At 43.3% G+C, this 19,697-nt stretch overlaps 1 protein-coding gene across 4 annotated transcripts in view; it reads left to right on the top strand.

The window, feature by feature from the left end:
• slc6a15 (solute carrier family 6 member 15) overlaps positions 1-6,639 on the top strand; it is a 41,630-nt gene extending 34,991 nt beyond the window's left edge. For all 4 annotated transcript variants that reach the window (XM_078417362.1, XM_078417363.1, XM_078417365.1 and 1 more), the window contains exons 11-12: positions 1,197-1,359; positions 3,305-6,639. In XM_078417362.1, coding sequence (XP_078273488.1) covers positions 1,197-1,359; positions 3,305-3,673 — 532 coding nt within the window. In that variant the 3' untranslated portion in view covers positions 3,674-6,639. The remainder of the gene's footprint in view (positions 1-1,196; positions 1,360-3,304) is intronic.
• Positions 6,640-19,697: the final 13,058 nt, after the last annotated feature.

Consider the following 19,697-nt stretch of genomic DNA (forward strand, 5'->3'; position numbering starts at 1 on the left):
TTCACATGTAATTAATTTAACTTAATTTAAATAAATGTCTTTAATTGTGTGCACGTTAGTGAGTGTTTTAACTTAATAATAATATATAAAAATATAATTGAATCATGTTCAAACTTATTGATTTCTTGTTAATGTCAAGGAGTTTCAAAATGTTTCATGCCCTGTGACAGGTTTGACATCCGCTTAAATTTGGAGCAATGGTTTAGCCAGCCGCCAACCCTTTTTCAAATGTTCCTTGAGTGGACTCTGTTCCGGCTTGCTCGTGTGAGGACATTGTGTTATGCCAGAGCCTTGCCCTTCTTGGATCTAGGTGGCTTTGGGCAATAAGTCAACAGGTGGCTTCCTGCTGACTACAGCTTCTGCCAGCAACCTGGCTTAATCCAACGTTTGCATTCAGCATCTCTTAACCCTTTTAATTCAAGTGGAGTGTGATACCTCAGGAGTATCCTGATAGATTGTACTCATGATTCAATTGTTGCTCTCTTTACCATTCTATGGAAGCAGATTTCTCATTTCACTGACAATTGGACCTTCAAGACTGCTGTTAGAGGTTGTGCATAAATCCGCCAGATCATTGCATAGGAAGGGACTGCAGATGCTGGTTTACACCGAAGATAGACACAAAATGCCTGAGTAACTCAGCGGAACAGGCAGCATCTCTGGATAGAAGGAACCGGTGATGTTTCGGGTTGAGACCTTTCTTCAGACCACGTTTCGGGTCGAGACCCTTCTTCTTCCTGGAAGGGTCTTGACCCGAGATGTCAACCATTCCTCTTCAGCGATGCTGCCTGTCCCGCTGAGTTATTCCAGCATTTTGTGTCTATCCTGCTAGATGATTCATGCTCAAATTGAGTTTATTCTCAAAATGCTGGAGTAACTCAGCAGGTCAGGCAGCATCTCAAGAGAGAAGGAATGGGCGACGTTTCGGGTCGAGACCCTTCTTCAGACTGAAACGTCGCCCATTCCTTCTCTACTGAGATGCTACCTGACCTGCTGAGTTACTCCAGCAGTTTGTGAATAAATACCTTCCATTTGTACCAGCATCTGCAGTTATTTTCTTACACTACCTGATGCTCAAATTGTGTCTCACTTCACTGAAGTCAGAGAGCTTTATCAAATCAAATTTACACAATCAAAAGGCTCTGCCTTTGCAAACAGGTAATTTAATAGTGTACAACTGTGTTTCACTTTCATAGGTTCATGGAGGATTTGAAGGATATGCTTGGCTTCACTCCATTCTGCTATTACTACTACATGTGGAAATACCTTTCTCCACTGATTCTGATTGCTCTGTTTGTAGCAAGCATTGTCCAGTTGAGCTTAAGTCCCCCAGGCTACTATGCCTGGATCAGTGAATTGGTGAGTGTTATTTAAATTAAATGGTAATATCCTATTGCTCTGCGATACCCCCGATGAATTTGAGCTGTGCGTGTTGCCTGTGTAAGTTTGTTTTGTTTAGTTTTAGTTTAGTTTAGAGATACAATGCGGGCCCATTGAGTCTGCACTGACCAGTGATTCCCCGCACACGAGCACTATCCGACACACACCAGGGACAATTTACACTTATGTGAAGCCAATTAACCTACAAACCTGTACGTCTTTGGAGTGTGGGAGGAAACCGAAGATCTCGGAGAAAAACCCACGCGATCATGGGGAGAACGTACAAACTCCATACAGACAGCACCCGTAGTCAGGATTGAACCCGGGTCTCTGGTGCTGTCAGGCAGCAACTCTACCGCTGCATCACCGTGCCGCCCTTCTCAGTTAATTAGTTAATATATCAGTTCATTGTGCTTATACATTTTTATTACATGTGCCAGGGAATTCTATGGGCAGTCGAGTATTACAGCATTTCAGAAACAAGCAATGCAGGAAGAAAACCTATCTTTGAACTTAGTACATGTAATTCTGAAGGTTAAGAACATTAACAATAACATTATTAGGTTATGCTAAATGGAAGAAAGAGATACGAGCCTGCTTTGTAAATCTATGTGGAAATGTTGGATGGGTATTTAGATGCACATTCTATAACCTGCCTGAAATCAGGCACCAGAATGCCACCCAAATCAGTTCTCCTGTAAGAATTGTCCTAACACCATTTTAAATCAAACACCAGTCAAGGATGATATATCATGTTATTTTGAAGAAGAAATCACTCAGCAAGTTCTGTGAAGGTGACCATTAACATGAGATTCAAGGCTGACAAATGTATCCATTTAGAAGTCTTGTCAAATAACTCTCACCCTTTTAGGACAGGGCGATGCAGACAGTGGGGACTGTATTGCGTTTGGGGGTACTACAGTGGCTGGCAATATGTTGCCCCCCCACCCCTCACCCTACTTCTGCCACCCCACCTTCACTTCCACCATTTTAATTCCCAAATCCCCCAACACTGATATCTTAGTACCGGAATCATCACCCATTCCTTCTCTCCTGAGATGCTGCCTGACCCGCTGAGTTACTCCAGCATTTTGTGTCGACCTTCTGACTGAAGCAATGCATCACATCTCTTTTTGCCCTTGCCCGCTAGACACCACTGAGGCAGTTTGAGCAGAAAAGTTGTAGAAAGTGTGATTGGAATCTGTAAATTAGGATTGAAACCTGTAAAATCTTAACGGGAGCGAAACAGGATTCTGAAGCAGGCTCACTTCATCTTGTGTAGGAAGGAACTGCAGATGCTGGTTTATACTGAAAATAGACACAAAATGCTGGAGTAACACAGCCGGTCAGGCAGCCTTCCAGGAGAAAAATAACCTGTTATTTTCTTCAGGGATGCTGCCTGACCCATTGAGTTACTCCGGCAATTTGTGTCCACCTTCACCTCACCTTGGGCCTGATTTTATTCCCACTGAAATATAAATAGCTGCTCATTCTCTGCCAATTTTAACAATTGAATCTTCCTAAATAACTTTGGACTGCAAAATACAATCAAATTATGGATTATTCAATTGACGGCACGGTGGCGCAGCGGTAGAGTTGCTGCCTTACAGCGAATGCAGCGCCGGAGACAGGTTCGATCCTGACTACGGGCGGCGTCTGTACGGAGTTTGTACGTTCTCCCCGTGACCTGCGTGGGTTTTCTCCGAGATCTTCGGTTTCCTCCCACACTCCAAAGACGAACAGGTATGAAGTTTAATTGACTGGGTAAATGTAAAAATTGTCCCTAGTGGGTGTAGGATAGTGTTAATGTGCGGGGATCGCTGGGCGGCGCGGACTCGGTGGGCCGAAGGGCCTGTTTCTGCGCTGTATCTCTAAATCTAAAAAAAAATCTAATTGACGTGAGTTGTTTTATCCATTTTCCCAGGGTGGTGAGAAGTTTCTGATTTTCCCCACGTGGGGCTTGACTTTGTGCATCTCCCTCATCGTGGTGGCAGTCCTCCCCGTTCCAATCGTCTTCATCACCCGTTACTTTAACCTCATCGACGATGGCTCCAACTCTCTGGCCTCGGTCTCCTACAAGAAAGGGCGGATTCTGAAGGAGAACTCCAACCTGGAGGAAGACGATGCCAGCCTGCTGCACAGCAAAACCCCCAGTGCGATGCCCTCCCCAGTGGTCGGCAACAGCATTTACCGCAAGCAAAATGGATCCCCCACTCCGGAGGCAGACACGGCTCCAAATGGCCGCTATGGCATCGGCTACCTAATGGCTGACATGCCTGAATCAGACTTGTAGCTTCTGATCGACCTATGCTTGGCTATATGTATGTTGCTACATTGAGCAAAATTGCCACTCTGAAGCACGCAATGTACTAATGTGGCATATGTACCATGTATATCCTGTAGATAGATTATATTTTTCCATATTAGTGATAATGAAATACTGTTGCCAGCCAGTCGCTGTGAGTTTCTACTTCTGAAAGATCTTATTCAGTGATACCTCTAAGAAAGAAATCAAAAGATCATCTTTCTTGAAGAGAACCTGCTTGTTTCTTAGCCACAGATCACGCTCTATCAACATGTCATACAACTCAGCAAAGGTGCGAGATTCTCATTCCCAAAACTATTCTTGACACATGTAGACATCTAGAATGAATTTCAACACTGAAGTATGTTAAAATTCAGGTTCAGATTCAGATTAGCTTACTACCTTGTACACGAGGGCACAATCAAAATCCTTGTTCACGTGAAGATCTTAGCGTGAACGGCAGACACACAGTAATGATAAAAACAATAAATATGGCGACAACTGCAAAAACATCAAAACGGTGCAAGATTGCAAAGTAGAAACGGAGTGACGCATGATGTAATCACAAATTATATAGTCATAAATTATTTATTTCCTTATAAAACTGCAATAAATATTTTGTTTTTTAAAATCTGAGGATTTTGGATGAGGGTATTCTTTTTCTCACATCCACAAATCTCACCCACAGGCTGAGAGGCTGGAACTGGTCTCCAGAGTACAGTGGTCCCAATCGTCTGACCAACCATAGAAACATAGAAAATAGGTGCAGGATTAGGCCATTCGGCCCTTCGAGCCAGCACCGCCATTCAATATGATCATGGCTGATCATCCAAAATCAGTACCACGTTCCTGCTTTTTCCCCATATCCCTTGATTCCATTTGCAACCCAGGAATTTATTTTTAGTTTAAATGTTTTTTCATTTCAACTCCGATGGCTAATCCCCCGACCTGGTGGGTAGGAAATGCACATGGTCTGATAGCTGAACGTGAACAGCCTGCCCTGTCATCAGATTGGCAGCGCAGCGGTAGAGTTGCTGCTTTACAGCGAATGCAGCACCGGAGACTCAGGTTCGATCCTGACTACGGGTGCTGCACTGTAAGGAGTTTGTACGTTCTCCCCGTGACCTGCGTGGGTTTTCTCCGAGATCTTCGGTTTCCTCCCACACTCCAAAGACGTACAGGTATGTAGGTTAATTGGCTGGGTAAATGTAAAAATTGTCCCTAGTGGGTGTAGGATAGTGTTAATGTACGGGGATCACTGGGCGGCACGGACTTGGAGGGCCGAAAAGTCCTGTTTCCGGCTGTATATATATGATATGATATGATATGATATTCCCTTGAGGGACCATTGTGTCAGACACTCCTTTGAGGCCAATCTACAGAGCGCTGGATGCAGCTTTTGTAGATAAGGTGGATAGCTGATGCTTCCTGAACATCGCCTGCTCATTTCCCCAACCCCCCTCCTCACAAATGCTGCCTGATCCGCTGAGTTCCTTCAGTAGTTTGTGTTTTTCTCGATATTCCAGTTCTTTGTGTCTACTTCTTTGAGGCCATCTTTCTGGCATTAGTTTGCCCTGAGCCAGTCAATGGCATTGACCTTGGAGAAATTACTCTGCAACAACGAAGATGATTATACTGATCTGAATCTGATGACAGGCAAGCTCCTGACTGGGCATCAAAATGATCGACTGATTCCCACCCATTCGTCTCCCCACTGATCATGCGTAAAGATCATTTCATCTGATTCCTGGAATTTGTGGACATTGTGAATCCAGTGTGGACTTTGGCTCAGATTCCTGCTTCTTCTGGTCCACTGCCCATCCCATCCCCTACAAACTGCCATCTCAATTCTCAATGTGCAGGAAGGAACTGCAGATGCTGGTTTAACTCGAAGATAGGCACAAAAAGCTGGAGTAACTCAGCAGGACAGGCAGCATCTCAGGAGAGATGCTGCTTGTCCCGCTGAGTTACTCAAGCTTTTTGTGCCTGTCTCAATTCTCAAGCTCATCTGTTCCTCCTCTCCATCCCACACGATCTTTGGACCTGCTGACCACAAATGGTGTATCATTTCCTCACTTCACTATGCCAAGAGATAATACAATGTGGCTTCTTGTCCAATATATTAAGAATAGAGTTTCAGGCCCAAAGTCAACCAGGTATTGGGGCGGAAGCATTACCATGGATTTTTTTCCCCCCATTTTGCTCTTTAATTACTTACTTTGAACAATCATATTCTCTGAACTTGTAACTGCTAGTGCCACCAGACTGTGGTGCTGGCAGTTAGCCAAGTTCTTTCAGCTAGCCTGTTAATCCAGCTAGCAATTTCTTTCAGCTAGTCTGTTAATTCGGGTGAAAAGCAAGCATTCTTCTTTATTTTTCTTAACAGAAAATGGCGCCTATCTTTAGCAGTTGTCTTGTGAAATGGAGATTATTGTGCTTTTCTGCTGCATAGATGCTACATGCAAGTGGCCAGCATGAGCTTTGGGTAGCTGGAGGGGGCAGTAATGTTAAAATAAGCTGTATATTTTGTGTAAAGTGTTTGCTATTATTAATTTGAAAAAGTAAAGTACTATTTTCACGAGTCCAAACTGACTCTTATTATCGAACTGATCAATATGGTTAATTTGTTGCCTAATTATTTTAGATATTTATTGTGATTTAGATTATTTAGTGAACAGGCTGTATATTTATATTGCATATTGTAAAATGTATATATGTATATTTTATCTGGATTTGTTTGAACATTTTGATGCAAAAAGAGCATTTTTTCAGCATTGATAAAGCCTTTGATGAAATTCTTTGTTAATTTTGTTACTTTGGCTAAATTGCTTTCCTGATAGTAAAGGTGTAGCTGTACACTTCCTTTAGAGGAACATTTACGTTTTGACTTCTGCCTGGAGGTTTCCAGCCTTTTTTGTTATATTCCACATGAAATTAAACACTTAATGATAAACCACGGGACTTCATTTGTGCTTTTTATTCTTACGTGGTATTTTTTCAAAAGGGCTTTTGTTTGAAACTCGCACAAAACATATTCACTTCAGTGCAGGGGGACAAGAAACAGTCTTGTCCTTTTTTTTTTTTTGGTCTGGGATATTTGACCAGGTGACTTTCGACTCAGATTCTTGCATGGGAGAACTTGGCACTTTGCAAGTTCTGCAAGAGGTTCTCCAAGAGATTATTAGAATTTTTGCGTAGCGACTTTTAGAAAGAACGGCTTGTTTTAAAAAAAAACTATTCAATGGGAATTTTAAATTTTTTAATCCTAATTTACATTCAAAGATTGGCCAGCTTTTAGTTTATTTTAGAGAAACAGCACGAAAACAGGCCCTTCAGCCCAACTAGTCCATGCCGACCATAGATTACCCGCTCACACTAGTTCTATGTTATCCCACCTTCCCACCTGGTCAGCTTTGAATTGACCATTGGACAAGCTCTTCAGTGGCCCTGTAACTTGACATGAGAAGATTTCAAGATCAATTTATTGTCACATGTACCAGTTAAGGTACAGTGAAATTTGAGTTACCATACAGCCATACTAAGTGAAAAGCAACAAGACACACAGCCACATAATTTAAAATTTAACATAAACATCCACCACAGCAGATTCCACATTCCTCACTGTGATGGAAGATAATAAAGTTCAATCATCGTCCTCTTTCTTCACCCGCGGTCGGGGCTGATGAACCAACGCAGTCGCCGCTGCCGACGGTCCGATGTCCGAAACCCTCTCACCACAGAGCCTTCTCCTCTTCTTACCAGAGTCCACGGGCTTCACGATGTTAAAGTCCACAGGCCCCGCAGTTGGAGCCCTCCACAGTTGATCCTCGGAGAAGGATCGCAAGCTCCGATGTTAAAGTCCGCGTCATACCCACGGCTCAAAACGCCGGGCCGGTCTCCAGGAAAGGCCGCACCACTCCCGATGTTAGGCCGCAGTGGGGACGGAGATACGACACGGAGAAAAATCGCATCTCCGTTGAGGTAAGAGATTGAAAAAAACGTTTCCCCTAATTCCCACCCCCCACCTAAAACAAACCAAGAAACACTAAAACATACTTTTAACACATACTTAATATAATAAAATGGAGACTATTTAGGTTGGTTTCTGTTTCTTTTGTATTGTGATTGATTGTAAAACTTTTCCGGCTTGGAGTTTACAAGTTCTTTCCATTGCTGCCTCTTTGCTTGCATGATGCCTGGTTAAGGTTGGAAGGAGTGTAGAGAAAGGAACTGCAGATGCTGCTATATAGCGAAGATAGACACAAATTGCAGGAGTAACTCAACGGGCAGCCAGTATCTGTGCAGGAAAAAGGATGATTTTCTCCAGAGATGCTGCCTGACCCACTGAGTTACTCCCGCAATTTGTGTCTATCTGAAGTAGGAAGGACATCTTTTTTGAAGCATTTCCATCCTTTGAACAGTGTTTAACCTTTCTGCTCATTTTATAAAACCTATAATACCACAGACCCTTCGCCTTTAATATTTGGTGCTTATTACATGAACCAGCCAACTATGACAGGGGAGAAGTGCTCCTGAAGAATTTTCCTCATACTGATATTTGCCTTAAGATGTATGAATGATCTGGGCCTCACAAGGATTGCCCATAAAAATCTGTGGCACTGATATTTCTATTCCTTACGGGCTGCTAAAGTGCAACCAGTTATCTCCGGTCACACACTTGCCCAAACCCAAAATGATCTGAACTCCACCTATCCACTTCCTTAAAGATATCACAACGTGCTGGAGTATCTCTGTAGGTCTGGTCTACCCCAACATCTGCTGACGACCTTCTACCGCTGCACCATAGAGAGCATCCTAACGCATGGCATCCCTGTGTGGTACCTCAGCTGCACGGAGGCAGAACGGAAAGCTCTACAGCGGGTAGTCCATAGAGCTCAGAGGGCCATCGGAACACAGCTATCAGACTTGGAGGGCATCTACAACACACGATGCCTCAGAAAAGCCACCAGCATCCACAAAGACTCTTCACACCCCTGCAACAGTCTGTTCGAACTCCTTCCATCGGGCAGACGATACAAGGCCTTCTACGCCCGCACCTCCAGACTCAGGAACAGCTTCATCCCCAGGGCCATAGCTGCTATGAACCGGTCCTGCTGAGCCGGATGGCCACAACGCATAGATCAACTTGCACTTTACCCTGTCTAAAAACTGTTACAATTGTTTCGTTTCGTTGGGTTGCTGTTAATTACTTAAATTATTGCATCGTATGGGAGGCGCATTCCCAATCTCGTTGTACCCCTGGGTACAATGACAATAAAGATATATTGTATTGTATTGTATTGTTAGGTGGCATCTCTAGAGAACATGGATAGGTGAGGTTTTGGGTCAGGACCAGTCTTCAGACCATATAGATGTGGCTATTGCTTGTTTACTTGGGGTATGCAGCTTGTTCACTCAATGCAGGCGCATTGTTGAATGAGGAAAATATGGAGGTGGTCAGCTGCATTAAAGAGGGTAAGGCAGAGTGTGCTGTTCCTCATTGTAAAATAACTTGCTCTTATTGGAAAGGTAATGCAATTGCCCTGCCTTCTACCCATTTCAACTGCTTTTGAAAATACTCTGAAAACTTCAACAGTCGAACGTCAACTGCAGAGTCATGACAAAAAATAATTCAAAGTCTGGAGGCAGTAGCAGTCCAAATAAACCATTGACAGTCCGCTGGCTCGGCTGGCAAAAGCTAGATACTAATATCCATCCCCAATGGCACATGTATGGAGGTGGCAGTTAAATGTTAATCAGTTTGGTGGGATTAGAAGTCGCACGAAGGTACAGATAGCAGATTTCCTTCCTTGAAAGACATTGGTGAAGGACATTGAGTTGTTTTGGAGGCAGGGACACTTCGGCCCACCGATTCTGCTCTGACCAGGGATCTCCGCACACTAACACTATCCTACACACCCTTGGGACAATTAAAAAACTTACCAAGACAATTAATCTGCAAACCCTATATGTCTTTGGAGTGTGGGAGGAAACTGGAGCTCACGGAGAAAACCCGTGCAGGTCACGGGGAGAATGTACAAACTCCGTACTGGCAGCACCTGTAGTCAGGATTGAACCTGGGTCTCTAGTGCTGTAAGGCAGCAACTCTACTGCTGCACCACTGTGCTGCACACCTCTGATTCAATGGTCTCGATCTTTTGCCGCTTGTGTAGTACAATCGTGTTTACACCACTGTACCCTACACTGGCCTTCACATGCATGACATGTCAGAGATACAGTAAACAAATAAAACTACTGGTGAAATACTGGCCTTTATATCATACTAGACAAGTGGACACGTTGGGACCAAACCTCTCCTGCATTGGTGCAGCACCCTGTCCTCCCCCCCTCCCCTCTCTCCTCAACTCCCCTCTCCCTTCTCCCCCACTCCCCCCTCCCTCCTCCCTCCTCCCCCCCCCCTTTTAAACTTTAAAATGTGAATAACTTTAACAATATAACACCGATTTCAATAAAACTACTTGCATTATCACTAAAGTGACAATGGTGAGTAAGGTGGGCCTAAAATTGTTGCGCTGTCGTGTACCGTTTTGGCTGAAGTTCAGTCACAAACAAGATTACAGACGAGAGTTTTAGTATATAGATGCATTGCTGCATATGTGGGAAACAACACATTGCCAAATGTCCAGTGTACTTGAAGAGCTCTGGGCACCATTCCCTCTTAAAAAGTTATGGAATGAACGCTGGATTTTGAAATGTTTAAAAACATTTGGTGACTGTTGGTTTGACGCCAATGATCGTAGCTTGACGTCTCCTGACGTAGGCGCTGTCGTAGGTTGACGCCAGGTTGTCGCCAGATAACATAGGTTGTCGCTGTTGCTGATTTTGGTGAATTCCATTGGCGACTATCAACGTCAACTGGTGACAGATACCGGCGTCATAACCGGAGGCGAAAAGACGTGAATTGCCTTCAGTTGTCGCCGACAGGGTTGTAGCTTGTCGTAGCTTGTTGCAGGTAGACGTAGGTTGACTTCAGTTGTTGTAGGTTGTCGCCCGCGTGGTCGTAGGTTGTCGAAGTCGCAGTCGTAGGTGGACGTCCTAAGTCGCAACGATTGGGTCGCCGGTTGTCGGTAGCTTGCCGTAGCTTGACATTGACTAGGTGGTAGGCTGTTGTAGCTTGCCGTGGACATTGTCATAGGGGGGGGGGGTCCAGTCGCCGGTTGCCAGCAGTCGCCTAAAAAATCGCCTAAGTGGGACTCCTGACAAGATGATTACATAAAGCTTACACAAATTATTATTTTGCTATATTGTATAAGGTCAAGGGCTATTGACTGAAGATTAAAGATGATAGGGTCAATAGAAAGAAACTAGTGCCATGTCTTAAAATTGAGGCTAGACCTTTTGAAAGTTATATTTGGAAACATGTAGAGATTCTTTTTTAAAAAGAGAGGAGGGAGAGGGGAGGGGGAGAGGGATGGGGAGGGGGGGAGAGGGTACTGCACCAATGCAGGAGAGGTTTGGGCCCAATGGGTCCACTTGGTCTATTTAAAATAAATCCATTCTCTTTTGTTAGCCGGGGCGACAAGGGACTCCCTAATTCATATTGACTGGACACGTACCATGTAGTACATTCCTTGGAGACATTCTGCTTGGTGATTTAGTTACAGGTATCCTCTATACTTTCATCAACTATGGTGGAATAGTTTGCACCAAATGAAAGAGGCACCTATAATGATTCAGACTTCAGCCTTTAAAGATATAGTGTGGAAACATGCCCTTCTGCTTACCGAGTCCACGACATCCGGCGATCATCCCGTACACTAACACTATCCTCCGCACTGGGGACATAGAAACATAGAAGCATAGAAAATAGGTGCAGGTGGAGGCCATTCGGCCCTTCGAGCCTGGGGACAATTTACAATTTTTACCGAAGTCAATTAACCTGCAAACCTGCACATCTTTGGAGTGTGGGAGGAAACCGGAGCACCTGGAAAAAACCCATGCAGCCACAGGGAGAATGTACAAAATCCATACAGACAGCACCCGTGGTCAAGATTGAACCCAAGTCTCTGGCAGTGTAAGGCAGCAACTCTACTGCTGTATCACTGTGCCACCCTTCTTGTGCCATCCCTTTGCTCATTCTCAATGATTAGTGTGCCTATGCACAACTATAGGTCTCCACATTTCCAATCAAAGGAGAAAAAGACTTGGATCATCGTTCCATGTTCTCCAGAGATGATGTTCCTCCAGCATTTTGTATCTTTTTGCACTTCCTTAATTTTGCTGCGAGCATAACTCCAGATGCATTACAGGCCAGACATTAGTACAGACCTTGGGACAGATGATTGTCTGAATTGGGGAATGGCGCAAAATAACTGAAAAGAGAAGCAGCAAAATAAACAGAAGCAAACTGGTGAAGACCAATTTAGAGTATCATACTCTTTGGAACGACATCAGATTGTATTAGTTCCACCTGCATTAACAATAAATACTATGATTCCAAAAGTACTGAGTGAAACTACATATCTATGTACTAAAACTCTCGTTTGTTTGTTTGTTTGTTTGTTCCTGAACTAAAACCAAAAGGGGGAGGGAGGCTGGAGGGAGGGGCGAGGGGGGAGGAGGGGGTAGGGGTGGAGGGGGGAGGGGAGGAGGGGAGGAGAGGGTGCTGCACCAATGCAGGAGAGGTTTGGGCCCAACGGGTCCACTTGGTCTATTTAAAATAAATCCATTCTCTTTTGTTAGCCGGGGACTCCCTAATTCATATTGACTGGACACGTACCATGTGGTACATTCCTTGGAGACATTCTGCTTGGTGACTTGGTCTAGTTACATATAAATATGCAACAAAAATAATTTATTTCTTAACTTGAAACTACATATTTTTATTAAAATACGTACATTACTTCACTAAATGCTTCCTTTGGTGGGAAAGGAGGTAGTGTCAGGCATGACTACATGGGTGGAAGACAAAGCAGTGAATGAAAATTGTACCTCTAAATTAGTTTATTGCAATCATGGGTTTGCATGGAAAATGAAGATAAAGTACACACAAGTGGACTTGAAATGTAATTTGAATTTGTGAAATATACAATGGGAGAAAGCCAATTTTATTCAATCACTAAGAGCAGAAAGCCAGCCATGGAGAATTGCCAACCAATCTAACGCAATTAAATGCACTATTTGAATCAGTAACCTTAGGTTCAATCTTCACTCCCGGCAAGAAATGAGTGGTTGGCCTATCTTGGAATGTCAGAGGCAGACCAGGCCATGTTTAGCAGCTGGGGCTTATTAGCCTGTCACTTGCTGACCAAAAGTGCTGGGAACTTAATGTAAAGTGGATGCCAGGATATTAAAATCAGGCAACCGGATGGAGCCAGGAGCAAAGAGGTCTGAGCATGCCTGTAAACCTTAATGATCAGCCAATCATCTCAGGCTGCAAGCTGCAGTCTCAAGTTGGTGCAGGGATAGTGGTAAAGTTGGAGATCGACACAAAATGCTGCAGTATCTCAGCGGGACAGGCAGCATCTCTGGAGAGAAGGAATGGGTGACGTTTTGGGTCGAGACCCTTCTTCACCTGTTGAAGTTGGATGCAGATGTGCAGTCTTGACATTGGCCTGCTATTAAACGTAGGTATGCATGATCCAAATGGAACATTGGTTCTGAAAGATGTGAGCATTTAGAGGTCTGAGGATGAATGTTTACTAAATTGGGCTGAGGTCCATTGCATACACACATGCCAGAGATTGCATGTGCAAGTCCTCGGCCTGATGTCTATTGAAACACACCAGCCAGAGTTCATTCACAAACATACAGGCCCAAGGTTGAGTCCATGCTCACCGTTGTGGAGTTTGTTTCATGTGTACATGTCTTTCCTTGGTTAAACGTGCAGACCTTTGAGGTTATGTACTTGCCCAGAAGCTGATTAATTGATGTGTACGCAAAAATTCATGATGATTTTGGGAACACACAGGGCTAGGATTTTGTATACACATGTGCACAAACTCTAGATTGTGTGCATGCGTAGAGCACTGGGGTAGAGCAAGGCGGCACGGTAGCGCAGCGGTAGAGTTGCTGCTTTACAGCGAATGCAGCGCCGGAGACTCAGGTTCGATCCTAACTATGGGCGCTGTACTGTAAGGAGTTTGTACGTTCTCCCCGTGACCTGCGTGGGTTTTCTCCGAGATCTTCGGTTTCCTCCCACACTCCAAAGACGCACAGGTATGTAGGTTAATTGACTGGGTAAATGTAAAAAAATTGTCCCTAGTGTGTGTAGGATAGTGTTAGTGTGCGGGGATCACTGGGCGGCGCGGACTTGGTGGGCCGAAAAGGCCTGTTTCCGCGCTAAATATGAAATATGAAAAATATCACTTGCTCTACATTGACCCAAACTTTGCTTGAAATCGCAGAATCCAAGTAATTTTCATAAATAACCAGAGGCACCAGATCTGGAGATAATATAGAGAACAATATTCAAATAAGTGAGGGAGTGGGAAGTTATTTCAGGCGAGGAGAAATCAGGGAAGAACTACTACATCATCTCACCTTAAAAAAAACCATATATATATGGGTTTTTTTAAGGTGAGATGATGTAGTAGTTCTTCCCTGATTTCTCCTCGCCTGAAATAACTTCCCACTCCCTCACTTATATATATATATATATATAAACCTATCTGCATTATTAATTATTAACCCTTCTCTGACTCTTCTGACAAGTTTTCATTTATTTGGAAGGCTTTATCTGTTTCTTTATTTGGATCGTATACCACAGCTAACTTCAATTTTGATGACAATATTGGAGTCCACTTTACATGCCTAAAGAGAAACCTGGTGGATTTTTCACTTGTTTCGATTGGAGAGCTAAAATGGAATCCTTTCCATCTTTATCTTTACTGAGCATCAGAATGGGTTATCCCAGGTACCTGGTGCTCCAGTGGTGTCCAGCATCTCCTGCCTTCTGTGTTCAATAGTATCAAGGGTATAGTCATCTTCATCCTCCATTGCGTAACTCCTCATATATTAACTCTGCTTCCATCTCAGCAATCAACATGTTGAATGCCTTCCCTGTCACACACCAAACACCAGGGACCACTGACAGATTGAAAACACTGATCATTCTCTGTTCTACAATCAACATAGCATTTTGGCGGCCGCTTTTGAGATAGGACTCATGTTTACCTCATGCATAGGATGGTCTGAAGAAGGATCTCGACCCGAAACGTCACCCATTCCTTCTCTCCAGAGATGCTGCCTGTTCCACTGAGTTACTCCAGCATTTTGTGTCTATCTTCGGTTTACCTCATGCATAGTGAGTGTAGTGGCAGGTGCCACTGACTGCAGACACTTGAGCAGCCTGAAAATGCCATTCTTCTTGTCCTCACTATAAGTATTTACACTATCCTCTTTCTCCATAGACATCAGTGCCCTTCCTCCACCTCTGGCTCACCATGTCAGCTTCCTTTGACATGACCTGTGCCAACGCTGTCAAACACAGCCCATCTTTCCAAAGTTTCCTGTGGGAAGAATTAGTAAATATTCACACAATTCTATGGCAAAGTCGTTCATGTATCCTGCAAGAAAACTCTTTTGTGTTTCTTACTCAGCTTGACAACTTGCCTTAAAGGCTAATGTTTTTTAACATGCAGCAGTCCAACATTTTCTGCCATTAACCTTTACCCTTCATACTGTTGAACTGTGCTCCAGGCACTGCATTTATACAGATATCCAGCGACCAAGTGGCTGATTTTTTTTTAAATCAAAAAATGCTTTATTCAAGTAATAAATATTTACAAAACATCTTCTTTTTAACAACCCCATCCGACATTTCCGGAGGTTACACGTTCAATACAGGTATTCCTTTCCAAATTTACATTGAAATTTACACAGTATCCCTTATTTGGAGGGGCGTCTCCACCACACCCTGCCCCCCATGACCATCAGCGGAAGGACCCTAGACTGTGGTCCTGATGCATCCTGTTTGATTATCTCCTTCACAAAGGCCATAACACCTCTAGTCTCCAACTGCTTAAGAACATTACAAACCGTGTCACTCCACACAGCCATTGCAATGAATTGTAGATGAGATTTTGCCATCAGTAGCAGCTATAGTGACAGCAATCACTGCCAACCATGAAGAAGGCTGCTGAGTGAGATTTAGTGGTCGAAGAGACTTAAATGTCCACTTATCTGACAGCATTTGCAGTACTTTCAGGTCTGTGGCATCTGGCACCGGTATTGTCATCTGTCTGTCAGAACGTCTGATCATATCAAAGAATTCTTCCAGACAGCGAACTAAAAATACAAAAAAAGTTCAATACCTGACTAGGACTTTTATAATTTACAGGGATTAAAATAAGGATCAGAAAATGCACATGAGATTAAAGAAGATGAAATATCACATACAATTTTTTCGAAAAATTAAAGAAATATATTGTACAAAGGCAAGTAATAATGAAACATGAAGGAACTACATATTGCATTACTACCTGTATTTATGCAATGTAAAGTTTGTATATATTGCTTGTCATATGCACTGTATTTATCTGCCTCATTGATGACCCTTGGGCTACCCTTCAGACTTTACCTTGCACTAAACGTTATACACTGTAAATGGATCGATTGTAATCATGTATTGTCTTTCTGCTGACTGGTTAGCACGCAACAAAAGCTTTTCACTGTACCTCGGTACACGAGACAATAAACTAAGCTGATAACTGGACTGATAACTGAGACCATGGTAAGGAAATATAAGAAGATAACTGCAGATGCTGGTACAAATCGAAGGTATTTATTCACAAAATGCTGGAGTAACTCAGCAGGTCAGGCAGCATCTCGGGAGAGAAGGAATGGGTGCGTTTCGGGTCGAGACCCTGTCATGTTATTTTGGAGATTGGATTCTGGTGCAATTTACGATCCGGGTTTTAAATGATACACGTTTGAGCAGATTGAAAATCATGGGGAGGAAGGAAAATAATAAGGAGGTTGGTGAAAACTACTTTCCTGATGGATCCAGTTAATAATTGGAGGTTAATGCTGTAAAATTTCATGTGAATTTTTCTTGTACTGGTTGCATTTGAACTATGAACCTGGACAATGAACGAGAAGTGAAAAGTTTCATCAAACCCTATGAACGCACGTTTTCCTCTGCTCATTGACCAGAGGTCTTCATTGTCCACTCTTGGTCCTCAGTCGATAAAGCTCACAATGGCTGCAAAGAGTCGTTCTTGTTCACGCTATGATTACACGATTAAATATAAAGTGTTTGAAACAAAATGTGATTGTGCTTGCATCACCAAGTTATCAGATCAGAATTTAGACACAGGGTGTGATAGCAGGATTCTCACATTCTCACAATTGAAAATAGTAGATGATTTTCCAGTTATAGCAATGAGCAATGGACATAGCTGAGGAGACGTAAAGAGAGATTATTTTCACATCGGCAGATGGGGAAAAAAAACCTAATATGACAGTCTGAGTCAAATAAATGATCAGGTGACAGTATGAGATACAGCGTGGAAAAAGGCCCTTCAGCCCACTGAGTCCGCACTGACCAGCGATCCCCGCACATTAACACCATCTACACTTATACCAAGCCAATTAACCTACAACCCTGTACGTCTGGGAGGAAACCGAAGATCTCGGAGAAAACCCACGCGGTCACGTGGAGAATGTACAGACTCTGTATGGACAGCACGTAGTCGGGATCGAACCCGGGTTTCTGGCGCTGCAAGTGCTGTAAGGCAACAACTCGACCGCTGCACAACCGTGCCGTTAAGTGAGTAGTTAATGGAATACCACCGAGTAGTTAATGGAATATGGTTGGGTTGAATAGGGACACAAGAATTGCCATGTTAAATGGCTCAAGACAGTAGATTTTGGAAGACTTTCACATTAAATATTCTGGTGAAGCTGGACACAAAATGCTGGAATAACTCAGTGGGACAGGCAGCATCTCTGGAGAGAAGGAATGGGTGCCGTTTCGGGTCGAGATCCTTTTTCAGACATTCTGGTATTGTGGGCAGGAAACAATGTGCTGATATTTTGTTTATTTGCTTGGTTTTGATAAAGACCTTGAAGAATTAGTGGTGAGGTAAATCCATCAGCAATCACCATTCATTATCTGAATGGTGTCAAGTTAGGAACAGGGGACGTACAACGAGATCTGGGTGTCCTAGTGCATCAGTCACTGAAAGGAAGCATGCAGGTACAGCAGGCAGTGAAGAAAGCCAATGGAATGTTGGCCTTCATAACAAGAGCAGTTGCGTATAGGAGCAAAGAGGTCCTTCTGCAGTTGTACAGGGCCCTAGTGAGACCGCACCTGGAATACTGTGTGCAGTTTTGGTCTCCAAATTTGAGGAAGTATATTCTTGCTATTGAGGGCGTGCAGCGTAGGTTTACTAGGTTAATTCCCCGAATGGCGGGACTTTCATATGTTGAAAGACTGGAGCTACTAGGCTTGTATACACTGGAATTTAGAAGGATGAGAGGAGATCTTATCGAAACGTATAAGATTATTAAGGGGTTGGACACGTTAGAGGCAGGAAACATGTTCCCAATGTTGGGGGAGTCCAAAACAAAGGGCCACAGTTTAAGAATAAGGGGTAGGCCATTTAGAACTGAGATGAGGAAAAACTTTTTCAATCAGAGAGTTGTGAATCTGTGGAATTCTCTGCCTCAGAAGGCAGTGGAGGCCAATTCTCTGAATGCATTCAAGAGAGAGCTGGATAGAGCTCTTAAGGATAGCGGAGTCAGGGGGTATGGGGAGAAGGCAGGAACGGGGTACTGATTGAGAGTGATCAGCCATGATCACATTGAATGGCGGTGCTGGCTCGAAGGGCCGAATAGCCTCCTCCTGCACCTATTGCCTATTGTCTATTTTGCCGAGCCAAGCCATGTACGACAGCTATACAGGATCGAAACTGGCCTACAATCCTTTTTTAAATTCTTAGTATTGATTGAGCCCTTATTCATAAAAGATGGAGGTGAAAAGTGTTGGATTTTGTACATCAACACAGTAAACTACAGAAGAATTGGAATTCAATTTCTCATGTCATGGTTACCAATAGGACTAGTCATGGATAATAGTCTTCGGTTCCGTTCATTTCTATTTGAGTGGCCACTGAAACAACATGGTATTAAACACATACTGTATCTTTGCAGCATTCAGAATGAAACGGGGCAGCAAACAGATAGTGAAAATTATCAAAGCAGCGCTGAAGAAACAAGTATTGCAGGTATATTATTTTTTTAACAATAACACGCTTATAAATAAATCATTTTTTAAACTACAAAAAAGTGCCACATTCTACAACAGATTATATTCTTGCTCAGTAACAAATGCTCAGAAAATTTAGAATATGACTGATCTTAATTCAGTCAAATTTGTAAGGGAAGAGCAAAGAGATGTACTAGTTAAGACATGAACAACATTATGATTCAACTGCTAAGAGAAACAATGTAAACGGCATGATAAGAATATCTGTTTGACCATCACACAAATCAACCTCCCTTCCATTGACTCCATTTACACCTCACGCTGCCTCAGCAAGGCCACCAGCATAATCAAGGATGAGTATAAGCACGGTCACTCCCTCTTCACCCCTCTCCCATCAGGCAAGAGGCACAGAAGTGTGAAAACGCACATCTCCAGATTCAGGGACAGTTTCCTCCCAGCTGTCATCAGGCAACTGAGACATCCTATCAACAACTAGAGAGCAGTCCTGAGCTACCATCTAGCACATTGGGGACCCTCGGACTATCTTCAATCAATCTTTACTGGACTTCATTTTGCACTAAACGTTATTCCCTTTGTCATGTACCTGTACACTGCGGAAGGCTGGATTTGTTATCATGTATAGTATTTCCGCTGACTGGTGAAGCCTACCACTGCACCTGGTGCATGTGACAATAAACTGAACTAAATGTACTATCATTACCTTGTATTGAAAAGAGATATCTTGTGAAAGTTTGAGATATACAGGCGTACATTTCAATCACCTAATTCCAGCAAGCCAAACACCTGGAATATGAAAGTGTTCCTTGATGACAATTGCAC

The sequence above is a fragment of the Rhinoraja longicauda genome, chromosome 20 (genome assembly GCF_053455715.1).
Source record: "Rhinoraja longicauda isolate Sanriku21f chromosome 20, sRhiLon1.1, whole genome shotgun sequence".
NCBI classification, from domain to species: Eukaryota; Metazoa; Chordata; class Chondrichthyes; order Rajiformes; family Arhynchobatidae; genus Rhinoraja; species Rhinoraja longicauda.